We start from the raw sequence: 25,829 nt of genomic DNA, 5'->3' as shown, positions 1-25,829 counted from the left end.
TAAGGTTGACTGGGGAAATCTTTTTAATTTGACATTTTATTTTATTATAGTATTTATTTGTAATGTAGAGAGAAAATAAGTCTCGAGTTCAAATGCAATATATGATTTGGTTTATGCAAGTAGTCCCACTAGTATTTATATTATAGTTCGAATTATCTGTTACATATCATAATAGGGTTAGGGTTAGTAAGTTAATTAATGATTTAAAGCCTCTGTTTTCAAATGAAACTTTTAAAAGGCACACACACACACACACACACACACACACATATATAGATTTATTTATTTAAGTTTGAATAGTTGTTTATAGCTGTAATTTGCTTTGTGAAGATGAGAAAAAAACGTGATATCCTCTTACCTGGAGATGAGTTTGGACTTTCTGTTTGCTGTCTGCAATGTGCTGTAGAGAGACTTTCAGTGGCTGCCCTTTGTCTTGAACCGAGGATCCGGATCTTTTATTATCATCTGTAGGTCGTCTAAAGCGGTTCTCACTTCCTGCTGGGATGTCCTGACCTCGTAGTTGGAGGGTATCACCATGAAGCTGCTCTGACTTCACAAGCATAGGGTCTTGTTTTAGCCCGTCCACACTTGGGGAGAGAATTCTGAACGACTGCGGGCTGGGCAACATGCCAGGTGCTGTCAGTGGGACGTCTCCTTGGGGCTGCCATCCCCTGCTGAGATAAGCAATGTTCATAGTGGGAGGTCTTGGGTCATTGAGTTACATCCACTCAGTCAAACAAGCATTTTGTTAGTCTATTAAGGCTTGAGGGATTGCGGAGTAATAATTGTTAATAAATAAAACTGCCTGCTTTAATTAACTCACTAAAATTCAATGTGCAGTGTTTATTAAAAAATTATTTAACAATGCACTGAAAATAAGTTAAATTTATATTTGAAGCTCTAGCAGATTGGCGTGCATCTTTTTGATGATCAGAGCTTTAAAACAGATCACTTTTGTGCCTTAATGCTGTCTTGAATCAGATTTTTTTTTCTTTTAAATATTTCAGATGTGTTCATGGATTTTTTTAATGTACTTCAAGTCTATAACAAAATTTACCTCAGCCTTTTATGCCAGGCTTACTAGTGAAAAGGATGAACAGGATTCAGTGGAACACAATAATATTATCAATTATCTTTAAACATCCCCCAAAATTGGGTTAAAGCGCCTTGCCTCATTCAACTAAGGTCCAAAAACCTTGCATATCATTCCAACTCCAAAATAAAACAGAATGCACACAAGTTGGAATCAAAATACCAAAAAAAAAATTCTTTATTAGTATGGTGACAAGTAGTTGCATGGCACTATATAGTTAATTTCTTCTATTGTAATTATTTAAAACCAATCAATTTGATAGACATGGGAAATAATTTGTGATGTTACTGAAATGCTGGGGTCTGAGCCATAAAAAATGTCTGGAGAACCATTTTAGTAACCATCTCTGCAGCACCACAATGCTTCATCTATGGTGTACGTCACTGATTTATGTTAATCAGCAAATTGCAGCTGCTGTGGTTTGGCTATATTACTAGTTTGATAATAATTTTATCAATATGTGACTGGCTAATCATGATGATAACTTAAAACTACATGCCCCCTCTATTCACACCTCACAAGGAGTGCAAATTGAACACGTATCGACTTTTAAATACTTAGCTTTTATATCAGACGATCAACTTACTTTTAAACCCCACGTCGAAAATGTGTCAAAAAATCTAAAAGTGTTGCTGGGTTTCTATTTCAGAAATAAGTCCTGTTTCTCTTTTATTTCAAAAAAAGAGACTTGTCGCTGCTACGTTTTTACCAGTTCTTGATTATGGTGATGTTTTATATATGTCTGTTTGTTCCACTACGTTGCATATGCTGGATACTGTCTACCATGGTGCTTTAAGATTTATTACTGGCTATCGAGCATTAACCCATCACTGCATTCTGTTCTCTCTCTCTCTATTCTACATTCTCTCTCTGTCCGTAGACTGCTTCATTGGTACACCTTCATTTACAAAGCCATCACTGGTAACCTTCCGTTCTCTCTGTCTTCATACATCACATTCACACCAAACACGTCTTACAGCTTACACTCACAGGATCATTTACATGCCTCAGTACCCAGAACTCGCACTGAGTTTGGGAAAAGGGCCTTTTCTTTTTCTGCTCCGGTTGCCTGGAATGGACTTCAAAAAACTCTCAAACTGCAGGCTCTCACCACCATATCTGATTTTAAAACACAGACTTTGGACATTTTAAAGACTGAAATGGGACAGTGTACCAGTAATTGTTTTGCTGGATAATGTGTCATATTTCCATTGACCTGACCTTCTTTCCTCAGTGACCCTTTGTAAAGCCCTGCCTCCCCCTGCCTTCTTGCTTCGACTTTTATCTACTTCTGGCCTTGTTTCACTGTTCGTTTTTTCTCTGTTCCACGTTGCTTTGTTTGTTCTTGCCTGATTTTGTGTTATTTTGTTTGTTTTAGATGTTGCCATTTTGGCCAGGTCTCACTCGAAAAAGAGATCACCTAATCTCAAGTGACTACCTGGTAAAATAAAGGTTAAATAAAATAACAAATACACTTCATGATGTTTTCACTTACCAGTTGCCCAGGAGCACTATGTCACTGTTTTTTGTCTCCAGCGCTTCATCAGACTCTCTCAGTTTGTCTGTTGGATGGCAGGGAGATTTTCCAGGCGCCAGAGTTTCACACAGCTCCTGGAGAAATTCAACACGTTCCTTGGTGGATGGAGCTCCTTCAGTGACAGCCTGGGAAGAACATGAACTTCTCAGGATCTGAGCTTAAATACACTGATCACTGGCTTTCTGATCAGTTTTGTGCAAACTGCCCCGGGTTACTGCCATGAGAGTGAGGAATTATCAATGTACCTGGTGATGCTGCATATAATCATGGTCAGTCTGGTCAGTGGCTTCATGCAGATTGTAGTTAGTATGTTTTTCACATTCCACAACAGGCACTGATTGTGTTCCTAATTTGAGTGTAGACCATAAGGTAGGAACAAAGGTGGCCATTTCTTTATGGACATCCTGGATGTGGCACAAACACAGAGCCTAACTCAGGAAAAATGTTGCCAGGAGGTTAATAAGAAAAATATCAGTTATGCCAATACTGAACTCGTGGATATTTGTGATAGAGCTACAGAATACATAAAACATAACAATATAGAAAAAATACAGAAAACAGAATTCCTGAGCTAAAACGATTTCAGAAAGTATTTTTAGCTCTCTCTGGAAAATAATTTAAGCTTTTAAACTGCTTTTAAAACTCTTAATTGTTATTTGACAGAGGTGACTCAACCTAGTTCACCACTCTTTTATACACTGTTGTCCCTGCCATACCTCCCACTGTTGTCTGACTGAGTCAGAGAGGAGCGTCAGTTCCTGAACCTGGATCCCAGAGCAGAACGCCCCAAAACCATCTACTGCAGCTAAGAATTCCTCAAGGAACACAGGCTGTAGGATCTTTAAAGCCCTCTGCACAGACACATGAGACATAGAGCTGGACAAACATACTCAAGTACAACTGGCAGCTCTGCAGAGCAAAACATCACAGACCTTTAAAGAATGCTCTGACATATATTTTGGAGTTTCTACAGTTTGGATGTTACTGCATGCAAATCGAGTAACGAGTTCATTTTTCAGAGTGTGGATATTTAAGCTTGGAACAAATGTGGAACAATGGTGATGATTTGGATTAAACTAAAGATTGTTTTGATTGTGTTCATTATGAGACTTTTCAAAACAGACATAAAAATGGAGTACATTAGAGATACATTTTTTCTCTACAGAGAAAATAAATTCCCCCATCACAGTTTACGATAGAGGGGAGCATAAATGGTACCTGTTTCTTCTTAGCTTCCAGCTCTGAAATCTCTTTGCCAGCAAACAACTTGATTGCTTCCTGGATGCATCCTTGGAGGCGAAACCTGGCCTTTTCCAGCCTGCTCCTCGCCATTGAGCGAGCCTTTGAATAAACTTCAGTACAATCCATAACCGGTGGCTGTGGATATGTTTTATCTTTTTGTTGGGGGTTTGGTTGCTCTCTTATTCTGGATTTAAAATGGACTTTGTGAGTTTGTGAGGTGGCTGAGCCTGTACTTCCTTCTGCAACTGTACTTGTCAGGATTTTAGAAGCAGAAAGTTCATCCTTTTGAGTCGGGCTTGATGCTTGAGTGTTGTTTTTGACAGACTGAGGCAAGATTTCAGCTTTGTCATGACGAATAGCAATGACTTTTTCATGACTTATATTTTTAGGCCAGTTCTGTCCTCTTGTCCTTAGTTGAGTTGCCTGAGATGGACTCTGCAGAGAAAGTTGATTCCCATCCCAAGAAGGCTTCTTATTATTTCTAATTTGGTCGACATTCATACAGACATGTTTAGTTGCTGCCACAACAATTGACCCTGCCTCTATCTGATGGAGCATCTCAAAAGGTGGCTGCTTCTCAGGAGCTTCACCAATTTGTCGCCTAAATCCAAGGGAATTAAACATCTCAAGAATCTCCTGAGAAACAAAAAATATACAAGAAACATGTTGGAATAAGTTGGTTGATCTTTTGAAGAGCTGGAAATTCTCCCCATACAGAGAGAAAACTGACCTCGCAGTGAGAGACTGTCTTTGAGATCCTGTCCTGCATGCTAGAGGTACAGAGGTGCTGTTGGGTAGATGTTCTCTGGATGTGTTCTGTAAGGTCTTGTAAATTCTGTCCTTCAGTTAAAACCTGCTTTTCCAGCAGTAGACCTCGAGAGATCTTAGCCTAAAAAAACAATAAACAGAACATAAGGCCAGTAATGGTAGCTCTTAATAACAACACTGACGCCTGCATGGAATCCATAAAAAGTTGAATTGCACTTACATTAACTGCACACTCTTGTGTACGGTGTCCTCTGTGCTGTTCTTCCTTTAGGTGCTGGTAACATTCCAGGGCCTCTGTGCTCCAGTTGTCCAACTCAGCAAGACAGCCTTCCAGCCTGGATGCAGCTGACTGAAGCTTGTCACAGGTCCGTTCTGTATCAGCAAGCCTCTGCCATACATAAAATTGTGATATGTAACAAGTCTCACCATGTACACAGTATAATGTGATGAACACATTTAAAAAAGTTTTTACAACTACAGTGATCACTGGCCTGTATCATGGAACGTCTTTGAGTTTTTAATAAGAAAATACCTCTTTGAGAATTTTCAGGGTCTCTTTGTCTGAGTATGGGCCAATGGATGACATGTTAATTTCCACCATTTTTTTTCTAAGTGTCTGAAAAAGAGAAGTACAATTACAAAGTAGTTTAGGCATAGAGAAATGCAAAAGGAAATATTGTTTCATTAATGATTTTTCTCTGTAATCTTGCCAACCTGCACTTTCTGTCTGTTAGCCTTCAGTGGGATTGAAGCCACCTCCAGAGATTGTTTGAATAGCCAGTTGGCTTCCTGAACGAGTGACTGTGGCATTTGATGACACACAGGTCCAACACTGGGCTCTGATGATACTGCCTGTGAAAGATATGACATGTCTGTATGTCCAATTATCAAAATCCTTAATGTCAACAGGAAATCCATCCATCCATTCATTTTCTTCTGCTTATCCTGTTAAGGCTCGTGGGGAGCTGGAGCCTATCCCAGCAGCTTTCGGGCGAGAGGCAGGGTTCACCCTGGACAGGTTGCCAGTCAGGGCAGGCAGGGCCAACAAACATAGACAGACAACCATTCACACTCACAGCCACACCTACAGTCAATTTAGAGTATCAATAAGCCTAGTCCCCTCTTGCATGTCTTTAGACTGTGGGAGGAAGCAGGAGTACCAGAGAGAACCCACACAGGCACAGGGAGAACATGCAAACTCCACACAGAAAGATCCCGTGCCCGAGCCAGGACTCAAACCCAGAACCTTCTTGCTGTGAGGCGACAGTGCTAACCACTGCACCACCGTGCCACCTCAACAGGAAATATGAAACAAAACAAATTTCTTAAAATCTATTAAGCATCGTTTCAACAGGAAATGAAAATGATGGAGAGAACAATAAACACAGCAAAAAAGCTCTTACAAACATAGTCCTCTTCATGTATTCAGCCCACTGCATGTTGAGCTTGCTGAGCTGCTCAGCCAGAGCTGGAGATTCTGACACTTCGATAAGGAAATTTCCCACTTCATTTAACTGAGCTTGACATGATGTCCCCTCACTGATATCCTACAACAACCAAAGCAAATCAACAGGTCACTCCTAAACCTGCAATTTACAACTTAATCATAAGCACCAGACACCCTTACAAAATAACACAACTTTCACATGCTTTCCTGCTAACGGTACATATGAAGCTAAGAGTTATCGAATGAAAATAAAGAAATTGTTAATAAGAGTATGTACAGTATGTGTGTGTGTGTGTGTGTGTGTGTGTGTGTGTGTGTGTGTGTGTGTGTGTGTGTGTGTGTGTGTGTGTATTCCCATGGATTTCACACAGTTGATTTATGGTTTACACATTGTAAATAACATGGGTTATTGTAGCTTTCACATCTGATCACACAGGCTTGAATATTTACATGCATCTGATTTTAACACATTTCCCCATGTTTAATTTCACATGTGCACATGGTTGTTTTTCTGTAAGGGTAATGATGTCTTAAAGGTCACCTGTGCCTCTCCAGCAGTTGCTAGGGCTTGTGTCTGTGTCTTCTGTGCCAGCCACGTCTGTAAAGAGGCAAAGCACTTGTTGTACATCTCCCACGCAGACACCACCCTCTCGAGTGTTATTCTCACAGCTGTAACTTCCTGTGTTACCACTGCAGCCTCACTTTCTGCTTCCTTTACTTGGAGAGAAACAAGCTGGGAACCCTCGCCTGGGGAGAGTGAGGAGCTGAGAAGTTATGTATTGCTTTTCGAAATCAGAAAATAATCAGCAAATTATACATTTGTAACCAATAACAGATAAAAGCTTTTTGTTAACTAGACATGCATTTAGATCATACTTAGTGCTGGTTTGCTTGTGTAAGCATTAGCCTTCTCCTTCAGATTTTGGAGAGCATCCATCAGAATCAAAAGCAGGCCTTGGCGCTCCATTGTTTCCTAGACAACCAACAAAGAGCTCGTCTTACCAGAGTCAAGAAAATTGAAATGTCTATTTATGACAGACTAAAATCAAAAGTACATATTATTCCTTGGATACCAGCATTTCAGAAGTATGTGGTCATGGTATGGTTCTCAAATTTTTCCACAATTTCTAGTGTGCTCCTTGATGTTTTTTCAATTCATGTTCTAAGAACTGGTGTACCTCCTGCTCTTTTATTTGAACTTACATGCCAGTCCTGTAGAAGCAGACATGCTGTTTCCCGGGATGTGTAAGGAGCTTTCCATGACTGAACCTTAGCCTTGATGCAACCAAGGAGGTCCAGTGTTGTGTGACGGCATTCCTGGTATTCCAACTTGGTTGCTTGATACTTGGCTGTGACTCGGATATGGGTTAATCTTTTGCAAAAACAAAGAAGGTATTTACACACTGAATGATTTCATGTGCATAAAAATGTGAGTTTCTATGAAATTATTGATAGCAATAAAGAAGTTCAACAAATATATCACATACTGCCTTTTTATCCCATCAAACTTTTCTTGAGGTACTATTTCATTCCCTGAGTCATCTACATTATTGAAGGTGTCAAGGATGTTGGCCTGATGGCTCATCTCCTTACATATAGTCTGTAAAGAAAAAAAAAACAAAAAAAAAACAGCAAACAAGATTAGGAATCAATATACACAGATTAGTTGCTAATATTTGTCCACACCTTTATAGTAATTGGAGTTTGCAAAATATCAGGAACACCCAGAACAGTTCAACAGCACCACAAATCACATCCTCCAAAAGGAAACATTCAGCCCCTCTTTCAATTCATTATGTAAATAATTACTGGAAATGTTGCTCTTGGCTTAGGGTTTCAGGACATGTTTGACGAGTTTTAATTGTTTGAGAGAGAGAAATATTTCAAATATCTGTATCATTACAGCTTTCAAAGCCATTGATGATATACTGAAAGCTTGGCGTTTGCTAAAATCCAAACAGATGTTGCTTTTCCTTAACTGCGTATTAGAAATGACTTTCACTAAACTTTAAGAATGTCTTGTTGAGCTCTTGCTTCTTTAGCTGCTTCAGCATGGTCCTTCACTTGTTTTCCCTCCTCTGCTAGTGCTGCCTCTGCATGCTGCACCCATACAATAATTGACACCAGTGGAGGAGGCAGACTCAGATCCAGGTCAGCTTCACATCTCTGCAACTTTAGAATGACACACACAACAACTTAGTATAGAGGCGCATAATTGGTTCACTTAAGTTAATTAAAAGGTAACGTGGTCGGTTTGCTGTTTGTTGCTACATGCTGGTTGACCCACCTAAGAAAGGTGTTTACTGCAACAAAAGCAACCGCATGAATAATTCTCCTTAGTGTCACCCTGCTCCTCTTACCTCCCCTTCCAGATGATTCCAGGCCGTCCTGAGAGAAAGCTGCTCGAGGCTCATTTCAGGACAGCGTCTTGTGGCTGCTAGAAGAGTCATCACCAGTCTCCTCTGCTCATTGAGGGAGCCAGCAAGTCTGTGAAACACCTGGTAGAACCATACACAGCTCTTTATCCCCTGACAACTTAATAAAATCAATGAACAAATGAACATCTTTAAAATACTTGCCTTACCTGATATTTTTCTGCATAGCTTGACTTCTCAGTGGTTGCCCATGTCTCTAACAGATCCTGGTGGGCCTGCTGCAACCAGCAAGACACTTCTTGTGCACGCTCACTTGGGGATACCTAGGTATTCAGTGAAACAGGTAAAAGAATATGACGGAAACCTCAGGTTTGGAAAGGAAAATGTATCATACTGTAATTGACATTTAGAAACTCTCCTTGAAGATCATTCAGCATAATTTCAAATTCTTTATATCATTTGCAAAAAATAAAATGAGGTTTTTCTTTTTACTCATTCAGGCAACTATATTGTACCTTAAAAGTACATGTAAATGTTTTTTTTATAAGACATTTGAAGCAAACAGTGCTTTTATTTCAACCGTTTGAAATATTCAAAGAACACTTATAAATTGTTAATTTATTGCTTGGAATATTTTGAGTACAGACCTTGCTGAACAAATAAGATATATAAATATATGAAACAACAATAATAATAATAATAATAATGATGATAATGATAATAATAACGAGCAAGCATAATAGGGTCTTCGCCTGAAGTACCTTCAGGCTCAGGCCCTAATAATATTTTGGGTGGCACAGTGGTTCAGTGGTTAGGACTGTCGCCCCACAGCAAGAAGGTTCCCGGTTCGATTTTTTTCGAGGTTCGGGTTCGGGTTTCGTTTTCATGTTCTCCATGTGCCTGTATGAGATCTCTCTGTGTACAACGGTTTCCTTCCACAGTCCAAAGACATGCAAATGGGGACTAGGACTTGGATACTCTAAATAGACTGTAAGCATGGCTGTGAGTGTGAATGGTTGTCTGTCTATATGTGTTGGCCCTGCAACGGACTGACGACCCGTCCAGGGTGAACCCTGTCTCTCATCTGAAAGGCTGCTGGGATAGGCTCCAGCCCCCTCCCGTGAACAGGATAAGTGGTAGAAAATAGATGGATGGATGGATAAATATTATTATTATTATTATTATTGATGTTGTTGTTGTTATTTTAAATATTACATTGACTCTATTAAGATTTTGATATCATAACCATGTTAAAAGCTTGAAATAATCATGAGTTTTTTGTTTGTTTTGGAGCTCTTTCAAAATTTTTTATATGAAAATTAAAACCTTTCTCAAAATTATTTCTGTTTAATCGGTTTTGTGTTTGGTACATTATAAAACATCTTCGGAGATTTGAAAATGTGAGTCTGGATTATCTTTTGCCATTCATCTGATGAACACTAATCATGTGCCACTGTATGTCAATAAATACGCACCCAATTTGCAAGCCACAACACAGAAAGAGTGAAAAACATTAGCTGAAGAATGACATTTTTGCTATTTGTGTACAGTTACCTGATGTAACGGTGAGACAGTAAATGCTGGAGAGTAACATCCAGGGGAGTTCACAGGTGAGAAACAATGGGGTTGAACAGGAGGAAAGAGCTACAACACCAGAAGGAGATATTAGGAAGAGAGACAGAGGAAGGAGGAGAAGGTTAGCAACCCCCAGTTTCATGCAGGGGTCAAAAGTCACCTGTAGACAAGAATGACAAGAAGCAGTATGTGTCCAAAGAGTGATAAATTATGAAAGTGAAAGAGATTTAATTCTGTAATTCTGCACCTTGATTTGTCATGCATACATTAATTGAGTAGACTGAAACACTGTGCAAAGAATGCAAAGCTGGACACATGTTTTGTGCATGACATCAACATGAAGATGAAAAATAATATGTTGATGCCTACTTGCTCATGCTCATCAGGTCCTGGCATATCATTGGAATACTGCAGAAACTGGGCCACATAGGTCATTATGGACTTCTCATCTGGCTCTTTAACATCAATGTCTGAGATGAAACAAAATAAAAGATCAACTCACTGCCACCACTAATATTCAGTGGTATTATAACTTTACAGCACTGCTTTATTTCTCCATCTCCCTCACCCTGGGGTTCCAGCAGTCGGGGGATATGAAGGTCCTTCTCGGCCAGGTGAAAAGCTTCTTCCAAATTCTCCTGGTTGCTTCTAGTCAGCACAAGAGAAAGATCGACCAACTGTGGTCTGAGAGCACACAAGATAGCCAAGAAGGCCTCTCCGCTTCTCCAACTGTCTTTAAAGTCCCTCACAACGATCAAGCAACCAACCCTGGAAAAAGAATGAAAAACAATCCAGAGATGTCCATGACACATTTATGAAAGGGCAAAAAAGAGGTGTCTAAGCTTGTCTCATGGGAACAGAAAAACAACAATCATTGTTTACACCCGTTCAGTTTAAAATGAAGAAAATTAAAGCCTGTTTTAGAGTTCAAGAGGCTCAAAAATTTCCTGTGCATTATCCCAGTCCTTTGCAACATCAATATATCAGACAAAACATGGATACTGAGGGTAAAAATCAAGAGTTCCATCATAGTGTAATCCTGCATAGTTTACTCTAGCTAACGATCTGATCATTCTTGTTGACACATTGAATCTCCATGAGATTCACAATGATACTGGGGTCTACAGTTAATATCAAATCATATGATGACATAAAAAAAATTGGATAATTTATTAATAAATGTAAAACAAAATAATCATGACCTGTAATCATCCTCACAGTGCATAACTTGTGTACATCATATCACTGAAAAGGACTTGTTTAACATCGATGCATGAGGATTGTTTGCTATTGGTCAATGCACTGATACAAATAACTGGATAGTTTCACTCCTATTTCTTAATCATAGGACTTTTAACAGAGTTTGTTATCGTTCACTCTTAGTACCTTGAACTGTTTTTGCTGAAACCCACCTTTGGCATTGCTCCCTGACCCACATGAGCAGGGCTTTTTTAGCAGATATTCTGAAGTGTCTGTGGAGGGGTGATGGGTGACCTGAAGGAACTGGACTAGCTGGTGCTTGACTACCTGACCAGGAGTCTGAACTGGCCAGAGACTCAAGGGAGGAATGGCATGAGTTGAAGGAAAGAGTGCTGGCAAGTTCTTCAATCTTAAAAACACACAGAAAAATATATACATATATACATATGCTAACCAAATGACTATCTTTAAATTTATTTATTCAAATTTAAAATCAGTGCCAGTTACAGGTCTCCAAATTAGAACTGATTAATCTCCCAACAAAATATGTTATGCAATATGCCTGCAGACCCTGACTAAGCAGTGGTTTCACACCTGCATTTCTAACACCAAAAGTGTCATTCCACCCAAAGACTAGCCACTTACTATCAGAGTTCCGACAGTTTTAAAGGCTTATTCCTCCCAAAGTCTAATTTTTGCCTTGGACAGGGTTTAGTAATTGGGTGGAATGAACGTTTTACACTATAAGTACATCATATTGTTGAGATTGCACTTTCATAGCTATCAAGCTTTCTAATTGGCATTGTCATGATGATACTGAAAATGCTGAACAGCACCAAAGGCCTGAAATTGCGGCCTTCAGGTTTGTATGCACATTATATTGTTAATAGAGGTGGACAGCACAAAAAACATTTTTCAGAAGCCAATCAAACAAGTAAATGCATAAATATGTTTATTATGTGAACATTTAACTGTCTATGTACATTTCTATTACGGACTGCGGTTTATTCTTTATTGTAGCAGAAACAGCTGTAGGCTTGAATGCTGGAATTCATATTTTTAAATGGGAACTTACATGACAGTGGAGAATGATGGTCCATACGAGGCCGAGAATAATCGAGGGGCGTCCATCTATGATATCTGGGATGTTTATGTTCACCAGTTTGACCTGCATCACAACCAAAACACACCTTAACTGCAAAAGAAATGCTATAGATCCATACTGAATGTTTTGAATCCATGTTTGGAAATTTACAGATTTTTTCCTAAGAAAATTTAGTGCTGTCTCAATGTTGGCCCTCTGCTGGAACACTCCTCGACCGCGCTGTCTTTTCTGTGAAGATAATTTGCAGCAATCAGAAAAAATAATGGGATTTCTTAAGGAAACAAAACTATTTTAATTTTGACTCTTTACCTCAGCTGCAAGTTTCCAGTTATAAGGTATTCATCTCTTCATTCATTAATAAATTCAAGAATCTTTCCAACTCATAGTTTCAACAATACATCATAGCAACTCACCATATGTTGGCCACTCAACACCTCCAACAGGTCAAGTAGAACTAACCCATCTCTGAGGTCAGAAAAAAGGTCTGACACAAAAGAGGGAGGACATCTCTGGAATAACACACAATGTTTTTTAATGTGTGTGGCTGTGTTAGCTAAATTCTAGCATTTTTATGTTCAAAGTAGCATTGCTAACAAGCTGATAATGCTTCCTATATCACTGTCTTAACATTAACTTGGAAGTCATAGTGTATGTACTATACAGAACACGAGGAGAGTGTGAGAATGTCTTGCAAGCATTAGACAAAACACTGGTGTCATTAATCACATGAATGAAAGTTCTGCTCTTTTGGAAGCGCAGCATCTTGATTAATTTGACTTGTAACACCTGTGTTTACTGAGCCCACTATTTCATGTTGAAATGGCTGCTATGAAAAAGGAGTACATGCATCATCAAACTCATAATTAATCCCCTGAGGATGCTAAATATGTCTTCATTCTATATTTCATTCATTCAATCCATCTCAAAATTGTCAAAATATCTTAACTTAGGGGCTGCACGGTGGTGCAGTGGTTAGCACTGTCGCCTCACAGCAAGAAGGTTCTGGGTTCGAGTCCCGGCTCTGTGTGGAGTTTGCATGTTCTCCCCGTACCTGCGTGGGTTCTCTCCAGGTACTCCGGCTTCTTCCCACCATCCAAAGACATGCATTTGGGGACAAGGCTAATAGGAGACTCTAAGTTGACCATAGGTATGAATATGAGTGTGAATGGTTGTTTGTCTCTATATGTTGGCCCTGCGATGGACAGGCAACCTGTCCAGGGTGTACCCTGCCTCTCGCCCACTGACGCTGGGATAGGCAGGTTGCCAATCCATCACAGGGCCAACACATATAGACAGACAACCATTCACACTCACAGCCATCAATTATGCTAGTCCCCTCTTGATGGCTTTGGACTGTGGGAGGAAGCCGGAGTACCCAGAGAGAACCCATGCAGTCACAGGGAGAACATGCAAACGCCACACAGAAAGATCCTGTGCCTGAGCTGGGGCTTGAACCTGGAACCTTCTTGCTGTGAGGCAACAGTGCTAACCACTGCACCACCATGCTGCCCAAGTTTCAACTAATTTTTTATACATCTTTGGTGTAAATTTACTTTTAAATACAAAGTTACTCAAGGTTTCCTTATGTCCTGTGTATCAAATGCTGATGGAAACTTAACTTCATCTATGTTTATATTTATGTGCAACAGGAGTCAATAGAATTTAAACTTTAGGTGAAAAGAGTGGCATCAGAGTGATTCCAAAAACCGTAATCTGAAAATAAATTAGCTTCACTGATGAATGAATGATGTTGTGCATAATGTTAGGTTTGTTTACTTACAACAATTGCATTAACACTTTAAAAATCATGAGATCGGTGCTCATTGTGAAGATGTGTTGCTGAACAAAATGTGTAAATTTTACAAACCTTTTTGTTTACCACAGAGCTTATTTTCTACAATGATTGAAAATTTCCTGTATACTCCTATTGCCCTTTGATCGAGGGAAGCCATGGCACAAATGCCAAATATTTGTTAATCTCTGCAGCACTCTATTGTGAGTTGTGTCAAATCACAATTTATTGATAAACAAAAATTTCATTCAAAAGTTAATGTGTTTAAATCACAAAGGTCAGTGTTTTGTTTTGGGTTTTTTTCCCTTGTTGTCAGTAAACTAAGATGGAAGGTTATAAACCAGGGATTTGGGAATGGGATCATATGAGCATGCAGTTATGATCAGGTGGCTGGGTTCCGATTACATGCTGTTCTGCTCTGCTGAAGCACTATTTATACTTTGTTCCAGTGTCACAAGAAGCTCAAGGACTTTAGCCAACGAGCTCCAGGGTGAGGGGTTTCACGCCACCTCACTAACTAACCAGTGAGTCATCATATTACTCTACAGCTCATATCATTTTCATCCCAAAGCGATTTAATGATACACATATACACAATGTGGATTTTGTGCTGTTAAATATATTTTTAGCATAAAAGAGTGAGATAATAGAATACTATGTGAACTTTAGTAAGCATTAGTTTTTGGGTCAGCAATCAAAAAAGTAGAGTTAACATCACAAATATCTTCAAAATTCTGTGTCACACCCATGCATACACACACACACACACACACACACACACACACACACACACACACACACACACACACACACACACACACCTGCCTCCCAACTTTTTCTAAATTCACCAAAGTTCTCATTATTTAAAAGTATTAGCTGCTGATTTCAAAACATTCAAACACAATTAGCCAAAAAGTATCAGACACAATTAAGATATTCTAACATACCTTGGCAAGTTGAGCATTTATCCAGTTGGTGAATGTCCTTCTCTGAATCTGTTCTTGCTCCACTGGTTGACACAAAAGATTCGTTTTAAGTTAATTTTCTGATCTCTGTCATTTATAACACAATGAAAAACTTCATGTAAACAAAACATTACATACAATGAAATACAGATTTTATAGCATATAGGCACAAGTGTGACTTAGTTGATATCTGTGGATATCTAATCACCAAAGGCATTTTTTCACTCTTTTTCTTGTAGAAAACACAAAAACCTGTAGACAAAACATCATAAGGGGTTGATTTAGGGGTAAAAAATGTTGTTAAAAAGTGACTCAGGCAATTAGTTTAAGAAGGTGACGATATGTGGTTTGGTTAACGAAAAAGTCAAAGTAAAACTTCATCATGCTAAATGATGTACACTTATAGGAACAGAATTATGATTTTGTGCTGAAGGGAATCAGTGAAATGGGATGATTTTGATGCAAGTGGAAAAATATATCAGCTTATAACTTCAGTTTTCTTATTACATGCAAGTCTGTACAGTTTATTCCAGCTGAACTGAGAACCAGTCTCTAATGGAACCAATGTACTAAACACTGCCTCAAATGCCTTCCTAAAAAGCAAGCTGTGGTCACCTTGACTGTCTCTGTGGGAATACTATAAATGTTCCATAATAGTAAGTAACATAGCAACAGTGATAAGCCAGATTTGAAGCTGCAACCAGGTCAACAGCTACTCACAGACATTATAAGACTGATGAACACTTGTATCCTCCATAATTAAAAGCAGTGGTCAGAATACTCATGCCAGTGCAGAGACAAGTTACTCAAACATGATAGAACTGTCTTCTCCCACTTCTTGACCGCAGAGTGAAAGGCTTCCTGTTTAAAGAGAGTAAAAGTACCATCTGGGATCCTGCTACAAGACTGGAAGATGTCCAAGACGGTGACAGACATAGATACTGAGACACACACACAGCAATAGAGACACATTCAAAACCAAATCTACTCCCAGAAATACACAGTGAAGGGTTTGGGTCACCAGAAGTACTAGACCGGATCCTAAGCCTCTGTATCCAAAATATGTAACATTGTTTAAGAGTGTCAATGTTCTGGAAAGGTACCAGAGTGTGTGTGAAGCTAGCGAGGTTTTGCTTAAAGAGGAAAGGATATACAGTATGTGACTAATTCACGTTTCCTTTTTTCCAATATATCCAAACCAATCCAAACCCTTCTCAGAAGACAGTTTGTTTTCATGTAAATTATGTTGTAGTTTGTTTACTTTATTAAAGTTAATGTATTATGTGAGAATTAACAATAAAATTGTTGAACCAAGAAGTTTGAGTCTGTGTAAACATTTGTATCCAAATCACCTGACCCTCTTCTTGTGATTCTTCCAGCTCTGAATGTATGATATGCTTCTCATGTAATTTTTGGACAGCAAACCCAGAAAGTCTTGGATATACTGTCTATTGTGCCTGCATGTACGGCTAACATGTATCATGTCAGCTTTTTCCCTCATGTGATCAACTTCAACTGACAGATCATGAATTTATTATTGTGATTAAAAGACTGTTCACTGATAATATCAATGTAACTAACCAATCTACCATTAAGGTTGTAAAAAAAAAGAAGAAAAGAATACCCCCAAATGTCAAGCAAGTTAAGCAGTCAGAAGAATAGACTTGCACATCAATTCAGCTGTGAATGTGACTGAGACTTTGCTGTTTGTTTAAGAGCCAGCTATGACAGGAAACTCAACCACTCAGTTCTTCCAGCATTCCCAGTGCAAACAGCAGCATTTACTTTTAAATAACTTTCACACATACATTACAATGTGTGATATGGTTCAAATATGACACAAACAAAAGCAATGCAAACATGATATCACGCTACCTGTTGAAGGTAACTGTGAAAACACACTTACACATTTTAAAGTTCATTTTACAAAGCCCGTGATCATCATTAAACATATTAAGTATACACCAGTTATGCTGCCTGGTGGAGCAATAAAGTTTTCTCATCGAAATCAAAGAATCACTGTGATTAAAAACAAGTTTGCCAAGGTGCAGTTAGGGTGGTGTGAAGCAAACAATTTGTGGTTTTGCTCTTTCAGATTAAATAGCAGAGCCGCTTCACAAAACCTTTTATAATATATCTAGGTTATGAAACAAATCACTAATGACAGATAAAGTAACCTTTGAATTAAGCTAGTTCAATGTCAAGCTTTAAAATGCAAGAAAGTGTAAGTCTAAAAATATATTTTGTATGATAAGCCAAACCAAAGACAAATCAAAGAGAAAGTCTAATTAGTTAGCAATAGATGTGCATTGTATCTCAAGCTCTCAACAAAACACATATTATGCAGTATATGCTATATATTTTATATTATATATATTATACTATATTTCTGAGCACTGGACAAACAAAGAGTTACAATTTTTCCTCCACTTCCATTTTCACTTTTGAGCCTCTAGATTAGGTTCCCATTTTAAAGTACATTATATTTCATATAAAAGTGACATGACACATTGAAACGGCCTAATTCAAAGAGGCTGATGTGATTCCCTACTGCAGCCCAACAGAACAGGAATAGACTGACCTTGGAGGAGCATGTGCACATTATCAATGTCCAATGGCACACATCCATCGTCCTCCCCTGCTCCACCTGAAGCCATGTGATCTCCAAACACAGCTCAAACTGACCTTGGAAACATCCAGCAGTCATGCATCTGTGAAATATCCTCTGAGGATAAGAAAAATTGTGTAAGTGTCAGAGTGTTTTCTTTCTAACATATCTAAACGATTTTCTTTCAGTGCCTGATTAGTCATATTAGAAACACACCCATCCACACCCTGATGTTACCACATTCAGACGCACAGATGCAAGTACACACATGCAAACACCTCAACAAATAGCTCAACAAGGAGAAATAACAATTCAGTGTGAAAAAAGACAGTGACATATAGTGAATGTGCAAAAATAGATGGCTAAACAACATACCTGTAGCACTGCTGGAGTCACAGAAAATATCTGTGCTCAAACTGAATACAATGAAGAACCCAGTAAAGATTTAATTGTACGGAGGCTATGTCTATACTATACATCTGTGTCTGCTGAAGACCTCTGTGTTGAGCCCCCTCAAGTAGAACATGGCCTTTAGGCGCTCTTAAAGGAAACAAGGTGCCTCTTCCCATTGGAGTGTGATCACACAAAAAGGAGTGGAAAGTCCAACCCACGCTGACAATGTGCCGAAATCCATCAGAGACAAACGCTGCCCCCTATACATCAAAAGTAACCTGATCTTTTGTTACTGTAACTGAGCTACAAATGAGCTGTGCAAACAAGCTGTGCAAACGAGAAACAAAACTAAAAGCAAAATATAATTTATTATAATTTTCTTTGATTTGCATTATTGAAATTAATAGCAGAGGAACAAGGACATTGGAAAGCTCTTTAGTGTGAATCAAATCTGTCAAAGGTTCCTCTTGGGGTTCATTTTAGCTTATTGCTCGACAACATGCAGAAATTAACAACAATGATATTCTGCCTATACTTGTGTCATTGTGGTATGAGTTTTGCAGCCAAGCCACAATGACATTTTTACCCTTGAGAGCAGTGCCAGGGTTTTATAAGGCTCAGTCATGGCAGTGAAATATGAGAACAAAACAAAATGGTAAAAAAATTGTTTGTTTGCCTGGAAAGACTGTGTAACATAGAATGATTTAACAGAAGATTTTTAGAGAGCAGTGTTTATAAATCTAGATTTTAACAGTATGTGAATCACCAAACTGTATTCCAATCCTCTCTCCCTACGACATCTGCGTGGACACTGGAGTATAGAATTTTACATACTTATATCCTGCCAAACTAACTCAAACCACATGCAACCCATAAGATCTTATTGGTCAACTGGTGACCACTGTTGCCACATGATTCCATCAAATTTCCTAAAACTAACGTCTCAATAGTTGTAATTTTACAGTGTTTACACTAACAATCAATGGGAGGAGACTTGATAATAACACATGGTCATATTATTCTTCTAATCACTGCTATTTTCCCACAACTCTGGTTTAAATATAAGACTTGTAAATGGGTGGTAGAAACTTAAGTTAAAATTTAAACTGCTTAATTTAAATGAAATAATTTGAATTTGGGGCAGCACGGTGGTGCAGTGGTTAGCACTGTCGCCTCACAGCAAGAAGGTTCTGGGTTCGAGAACCGGCTCTAGCACGGGGTCCTTCTGTGTGGAGTCTGCATATTCTCCCTGTTCCTGCATGGGTTCTCTCTGGGTACTCCGGCTTCCTCCCACAGTCCAAAGACATGCAAAACTCTAAATTGACTGTAGGTGTGGCTGTGAGTGTGAATGGTTTTCTGTCTCTATGTGTTGGCCCTGTGATGGATTGGCAACCCAATTGATGGAATTCAAATTTGAAACATAAAATCTGAATTGAAATTTTTTTTACAAGCCTTTAATTCAAAATTTCAATTCATTCAATTCATACAGTGCATCAGTGACTCTTATAAGCCATATTTAAATATGCTGTAACCTATGAAGTCATCCGGTTTTGTCTTTGGATATTTAAAGTTATTTAATTTTTTTATATTTAAAAAAAAATGCAATAGTTGTAATTATTGCTGATGTACAGCAGCATACAATCCACGGGTTTCAAATTGAATTTGAAACAAAAATGATTTTTTTTTTTTTTTTTAGGGGGGGGGATGCGATCAACTATTTTGAGGAGGAGCTAGACGCTAGATGACGGGCATCGTGATTGTTAACGTGTGCCTCCTTTTGGTGGCGCTGCATACAAATACTTGAGTGGAAACTACACAATTTAAATTACAAAGGAAGCTCAGTCCCTCACGACATCCGCAGCAGCCTGGTTGACCTTCATTCCAAACCGTAAAAAACTAAAAGGTATGAAATATTTGCGCAAATTGTGCCAAGTTGGTTCACTTGCAATGCAGACATTGCTATCTTGACGCACAGTTTTAAACCAGTTTAGTGTTGTCGTAGACGTGGTTGAGGTACATCAGCAAGTGTTATTTGCTAACCCAGCTAGCCTCTTGTTTTATATGCTAACTAGTTAAGTCATTCAGTGTAATAGAACTATATCATATTCGCTATTGACTTCTTGTCAACCATCATTTACTTCATGCGGCTGATTTGAACACATCCAATTCAAACGGTTCACGGTTGCGGTAGTTCCTGTTAGCAGCTAACGAGGACTTAATACTTTTCAGTGTACTGTAAGGCCATGAATCAGCGTCTGCCTGACACCGCTGGGATTAGCATTCTGGCTAACGTTGATTTAGGGTATAATGACGAACTTAATTTTGATATGTCATGCTACATACACAAACTGAATGGAATCATCGTAATGAAATAACTAGTGCAGTTAATGGCATAACATCTACTAAAACTCTTAATTATCTTGCATATTTAGTGACCTTTGATGATAAAGGTTGCATAGCTCGAGCTTCTGATTTTCAAGTCATACCCAGATTTAAATTAAGTTCATGTTAAATCTCTGTACTATACAAAAATGTTGCTCTCTGTTGACTTTGCTTTTGTTTCTCTCTTAGAAGATGCGGGCCGCTTTCGAAAGGTGGCGTACGCAAATGCGTCCGTACTTCGGCCTATACAAAGACCATTGGCTCAGCATTGCTGTCATGGCATACCTGTACTCAAAAATTCCTAATGAACGTGAGTTGAAGACTAATTTATCAATATAATATGTTGAACAAGCAAGGCTAAAGTAGTAATTTATTTCCAGCTCAGGGCAATCGCATTTGTTAACACAAATGAACAAGATTTCTCTACTCAGATTAGTCCTAGTACCAGCCAGGGCATGACATGACATGACATGATATATGTGTTGTCAAGAGGGAATTCATCCCATAGAAATACATCAAAATTTGCTCATAATTTTATGTATTTTGTCAATCAGAGGAAGGAGCACTGAGTTCACAAGTTAGTGAGTCCATCCAATTAACGTCTTTCTTAGGAACTTTCTTGCCATCTTTCTTAGGAACTCTAACTCTTGTAGAATTTTAGATTAGTTACTTTTTGAAATGTATTTTCTACTCACTCATAATTCTGCCCATAAAAAAAGTAGATCTAATGTGAGGATAATATAAACAAGTCAATTTTATTTGTACAGCGCCAAATCACAACAAAAGTTATCACATGACACTTTGCATGTAGGTCTAGTCCCACACTCCAATGAATTTACACCCAACAATTCTCCATGAGCAAACACATGCAACAACGGCACAAAAACTTTCCTTTAGACAGGCAGGAACGTCAAGCAGAATCCGACTCATTGGGGACAGCCATCTGCCTTGACCGGTTGGGGGGGCAGGAGAGCAGGACAGAGAGAAAGACGGATAATGGAGAAAGACAGCTTTATGAAGGAAAGAGCGGCAGAGAAAAGACAGAGAGAGAAAGGCAGAGAGAATGACATACGAGGATGGGAACAGACTGAAAGGAGAGAGACCTCAAAAAATAACAACTAACTACCAATTATAATATCTACAGGTTACTCAAGCAATCAATTCCAGCATATGAGCAATTATATGCTAGAAAACAGAATGCTAATGCAGTATTGAGAATACTGATATAAATACTAGTACTAAAGATGAGTTTGTAACAAGTGTGAGGACAGAGAGAGAAGCCCAGTGCATCATGGGAGATCCCCATCATTCTAATCCTAAAGCATCATATTTAGAGGCTCACCATATCCTTGAAACTAAAATTAAAACCATATGTAACACTGCTACAGTTTTATGAAAAAGACAGCATTTTGGGTAAACAAAATCTTTCAAAAGACTATTTTTTTCGTTTTTTTTTTTTTTAAATGCATCAATCGTGGACCCCAAATTTTTTCATGTTAAGTGATTCTATTGTCACATCACTACCTCAAGCTGTATAGCTGGACCACATTTAAAAAGACTGCAGATGTATCTGTGAATAGCTTGCAGCTCAAACAACACACTGGTATATCAATTTCTTCCCTATCAGGGATTTCAAAGTACTACTTCACTACCTGGAGCCTAAGTACGGTCAGGTCATTGGGGTCGAAGAACATTCACCGTTCTACTTTACATTTTTGTATAATGTAAGATAATATTTTGGTTGGATGCAAATATGAAATGGATTGGCTATCAAAGGATGTCTGTGTAGGTTCTCATTCATCCAGGTCATCGTAGATTGAAGCGAAGTAAAATCTGGTCAACTGGACGTAAGTTTATCTTGAAGACGTTTCACCTCTCATCCGAGAGGCTTCTTCAGTTCTAGTGAAGAGTGTGGAAACTCCAGCTTATAAACCTATGTGGGAGTGGTCACAGTGGTCGAGACAGGCCAGGTGAGTCTCGGGAGGGTCGTTTCCACCACAATAGCACTGACCACTCTTACATAGGTTTATAAGCTGGAGTTTCCACACTCTTCACTAGAACTGAAGAAGCCTCTCGGATGAGAGGTGAAACGTCTTCAAGATAAACTTACGTCCAGTTGACCAGCTATCAAAGGACTAATGATCCTTGCATCTTGATATACCAAATTATGTCTCTGTAGTTGAGCTGCATAATTTATTTAATTTAAACTTATTGCAATACAGCCAGGGGTAAAAGTGAGCCATAACGCAGTTCCGGTAAAATATTCACGGTCGGAAACTACTGTAGTGGCTGGGGTTGCGTTATGCATCCACTAGATGGAGCTGCGCTAAAGAGAATGTCAACAAAACAGGCAGATAAGTCAGACAGTCAAACTTCATTAATAGAATACAAACCAACGTTCTGACAACTCCGTTCACTCCCAAAACAAGTTAGTGCATTCACAATACGGTACTGTACATACCGGTAGCTGCGTGACTGACAGCCTTGAGTTTGAACTCTGCGTCGTAAGCGTGTCTCTTGAAAGGTGCCTTTTGGGGTCTTTATACACACACAAGTGTTGTGGGCCTGGAATTTCCCTTTACCGTTTTTACCGCTGTTACTTCGGCGACGCCCCCTGACTACCGTAGCCATAATTAACCAATATTGATCCATATATAAGGCGCATTGGATTATAAAGCGCACTGTCCGTTTTTGAGAAAATGACAGGCTTTTAGGTGTGCCTTATAGTGCGGAAAAGACGGTATATCTCACTTATTTGAGTTAATGTGACTAACATTGAATTTTTTTTTTTTTCCATTTCAGTCCCAATTGGAAAGGGTAAGCATTCTTAAGATTTTTATTCATTTCTTTTTTACTTTAAAATCATGTTGGTTTCTAAACTATCATTATCAAGTTACCACATATTATCATGGTAAAACATCTATGCATACACGGAGGAAATTTATGTTGAAAACCCAATAAATCACATTAAGCATTATCAACATCAGCCTTGACTTTTGGGGGTTAATTCTACACAGTAAACAAATATATGCTCAGCAGGTGTGACTGACTGTGTTGTCTTTATTCGTAGTTTTTTTTTTTTTTTAAGGTTTTGTTTTGACCTCTCAAAACAAATAACAACAAAAATTAGTTGTGTACATTGCATGATCTGCATTGAATGAGGGGGTATGACTGAAAACTATAAGTACATCCAGACTATCCTGGCAAGTTGTCTCTTTCATCATCTTGACAAATCCATGAAGCAGCACCAACTTTTTGCATCCACATTACATCCATATACAAATATTGAAAAAAGGGATGTCGCTATCTTGTCCCAAATGCACAGAACACCACAGTGTACACCTCATCCTTTCCATGAGTGTGTGTCCTCCAGCACATCACTGTGCCTTTTTAACAGAAGTAAAAATGAGCTTCTCTGCACGAGGGAAAGTGGTGCAGTTGCATTGGTTTTCCACTAGATGTCACTCAGAGCCAATGTTGTCATTAGTGTGTTTCCCTAGCTCATTTTCCAGTCTGTAAAGAATACATTTTGGAGGCAGTGACTGGCTACTTTCTATTGTGTAAAAAGAAGGTGATATTGTCTTTTCTGTATTTTGTAGCTTTGCTTTTGATCAAATTGTTGTTTTTTTGTGATTTGATGCACTGAAAAAAGTGTGTTCCTGTTCAAGTTATTGTAATTAAACATGATTTTCTTTTTCCAGAGTCACACCATTGATCTCACCACCCAGCAGACCCCCTTCCTCTACCTGCTGGGATACCTGGTCACATGTCCAGGAGTCCTGCTTCATATTTGAAATGAAACAATAAAGTTGTTCTCCAAATTATTTTTTTCTTTTGTTTAAAGTCATGATTGTCAAGTACAAGAGAACCATTGAGCTATTTATAGCCAGTCAGTGACAGTTGAAGTTTACATTATAACAGTTTAAACTACAGCATGACCGTATTTGGTATTGGTCATTCCGAGATCCCACAAACAGGTGCCTTGAGGAGGTTTCTTATCAACAAGTCAGGTTTACTTTGCATGTTGCTCACCAAAGTACATTGATAATGCATTATTAATTGTTGACAGCCAAATTCATTTTTCAAGGGAAATTACAGGGACTACATATTGAAGTATGTTGGGGGTGTGATACTGTAGTGTATAGTAGTTCTGTACTACCATTTTTAGCTCCAGTCTTGTGTAAGATGGAAATGTACATGGATGTAGAATCAGTTTAGGCTCAATTTAATCTTAGCATAGCACAGCACAACACACGAGTGTAAGATGGGAACTACTAGTGGGTGGTGGTGCATTTTTTTGTAATGTAGACTTTCACTGAATTTAATTGATAAGTACATCTATAACATTAAACATGGTGAATGGTTTACCTTCATGCATTTGAACTATTGACTAGATTATATAAAGGATAAAGGACTGTAGCATCCCCACTGGTTTACTGGCACAAACCCATAAAAAATGAATCACTTTATGTTTACAGTTTGGTTCATTGACCTGAGTGAGTTGACCACTGTCCGACTGACCTGCCTGCCTTTGTACCATGTGCCTATGGTCTGCCATAGGGCAGAGTGTTTGTGTCGGATGAGCAGATACATAAACTGGTTGCATGACTGCAACATCACAGATTTGTAATATAGACACTTAAAATAAATTTGTACAAGACTACATTACCTCCTAGAACAATGAATTGTTGCTGGGTTGATGTGAAAAATTACAAGTCAGTAAATATCCTGAATTTATAGCAAATTACATCAGTTGAACATGTTACATGTTAAATATGTCTTTTTTTATAAAATCCACAGAGCTGCTTGAGTGTTATTCAAAAGTGAAGACATGTTTGCTCTGTGGTTAAATGAAGTCCTACTGTCAAAATCTAAAAATAGTCTGTATATATTACTAGAAGTGTTCTTGAAAATAATGATGCTTTTATACAGTATAAGTAAATTATTTCAGCTGTCGAGCATGAAAGCAACAGCAGAGGAGGAATGTTGACATCATTTCAAAGTCCTCAAGTGCCTTAATGATAAGGTACTTGATACAAGGCTAAAATAGTCAATTTCAATAAACCTGTGCCACAACAATCGGTATACATATATATATATATATGTATATATATATATATATATATGTATATATATATATGTATATATATATATATATGTATATATATATGTATATACTGTGTGTATATATGTATATACTGTGTATATATATGTATATGTGTGTGTGTGTATATATATATATATATATATACACACACACACACACACACACATTCTATGGGGCCACAACAGACAGCCATACATATAAATATACTACAACATTCTTTCGTTTAGGTGACTTTGTTGT

The 25,829-nt window shown here is 38.4% G+C and overlaps 1 protein-coding gene across 1 annotated transcript in view; it reads right to left on the bottom strand.

Moving 5' to 3' along the window:
- syne2a (spectrin repeat containing, nuclear envelope 2a) overlaps positions 1-17,756 on the bottom strand; it is a 99,007-nt gene extending 81,251 nt beyond the window's left edge. Inside the window, exons 1-27 of the mRNA XM_086190516.1 lie at positions 17,681-17,756; positions 15,984-16,040; positions 15,082-15,143; positions 12,756-12,851; positions 12,493-12,570; positions 12,313-12,405; positions 11,450-11,646; positions 10,606-10,805; positions 10,407-10,507; positions 10,017-10,106; positions 8,672-8,785; positions 8,448-8,585; positions 8,095-8,259; positions 7,492-7,687; positions 7,291-7,436; positions 6,964-7,060; positions 6,629-6,834; positions 6,044-6,187; positions 5,355-5,492; positions 5,173-5,256; positions 4,861-5,028; positions 4,603-4,761; positions 3,849-4,508; positions 3,347-3,481; positions 2,876-3,034; positions 2,589-2,755; positions 359-674 (exon numbers count right to left, since the gene is read on the bottom strand). Of these exons, the coding sequence (XP_086046642.1) occupies positions 359-674; positions 2,589-2,755; positions 2,876-3,034; positions 3,347-3,481; positions 3,849-4,508; positions 4,603-4,761; positions 4,861-5,028; positions 5,173-5,256; positions 5,355-5,492; positions 6,044-6,187; positions 6,629-6,834; positions 6,964-7,060; positions 7,291-7,436; positions 7,492-7,687; positions 8,095-8,259; positions 8,448-8,585; positions 8,672-8,785; positions 10,017-10,106; positions 10,407-10,507; positions 10,606-10,805; positions 11,450-11,646; positions 12,313-12,405; positions 12,493-12,570; positions 12,756-12,851; positions 15,082-15,143; positions 15,984-16,040; positions 17,681-17,756 (4,242 nt within the window). The remainder of the gene's footprint in view (positions 1-358; positions 675-2,588; positions 2,756-2,875; positions 3,035-3,346; positions 3,482-3,848; positions 4,509-4,602; positions 4,762-4,860; positions 5,029-5,172; positions 5,257-5,354; positions 5,493-6,043; positions 6,188-6,628; positions 6,835-6,963; positions 7,061-7,290; positions 7,437-7,491; positions 7,688-8,094; positions 8,260-8,447; positions 8,586-8,671; positions 8,786-10,016; positions 10,107-10,406; positions 10,508-10,605; positions 10,806-11,449; positions 11,647-12,312; positions 12,406-12,492; positions 12,571-12,755; positions 12,852-15,081; positions 15,144-15,983; positions 16,041-17,680) is intronic.
- Between the last annotated feature and the right edge of the window lie 8,073 nt (positions 17,757-25,829).

This window comes from Aulostomus chinensis, chromosome 20, assembly GCF_037954235.1.
Source record: "Aulostomus chinensis isolate RoL2024-O1b breed Wild chromosome 20, RoL_Achi_v1.0, whole genome shotgun sequence".
Classification (NCBI taxonomy): Eukaryota; Metazoa; Chordata; class Actinopteri; order Syngnathiformes; family Aulostomidae; genus Aulostomus; species Aulostomus chinensis.
The sequence above is the reverse complement of the archived record's forward strand: the minus strand, read 5'-3'. Positions and strand labels throughout refer to the sequence as shown.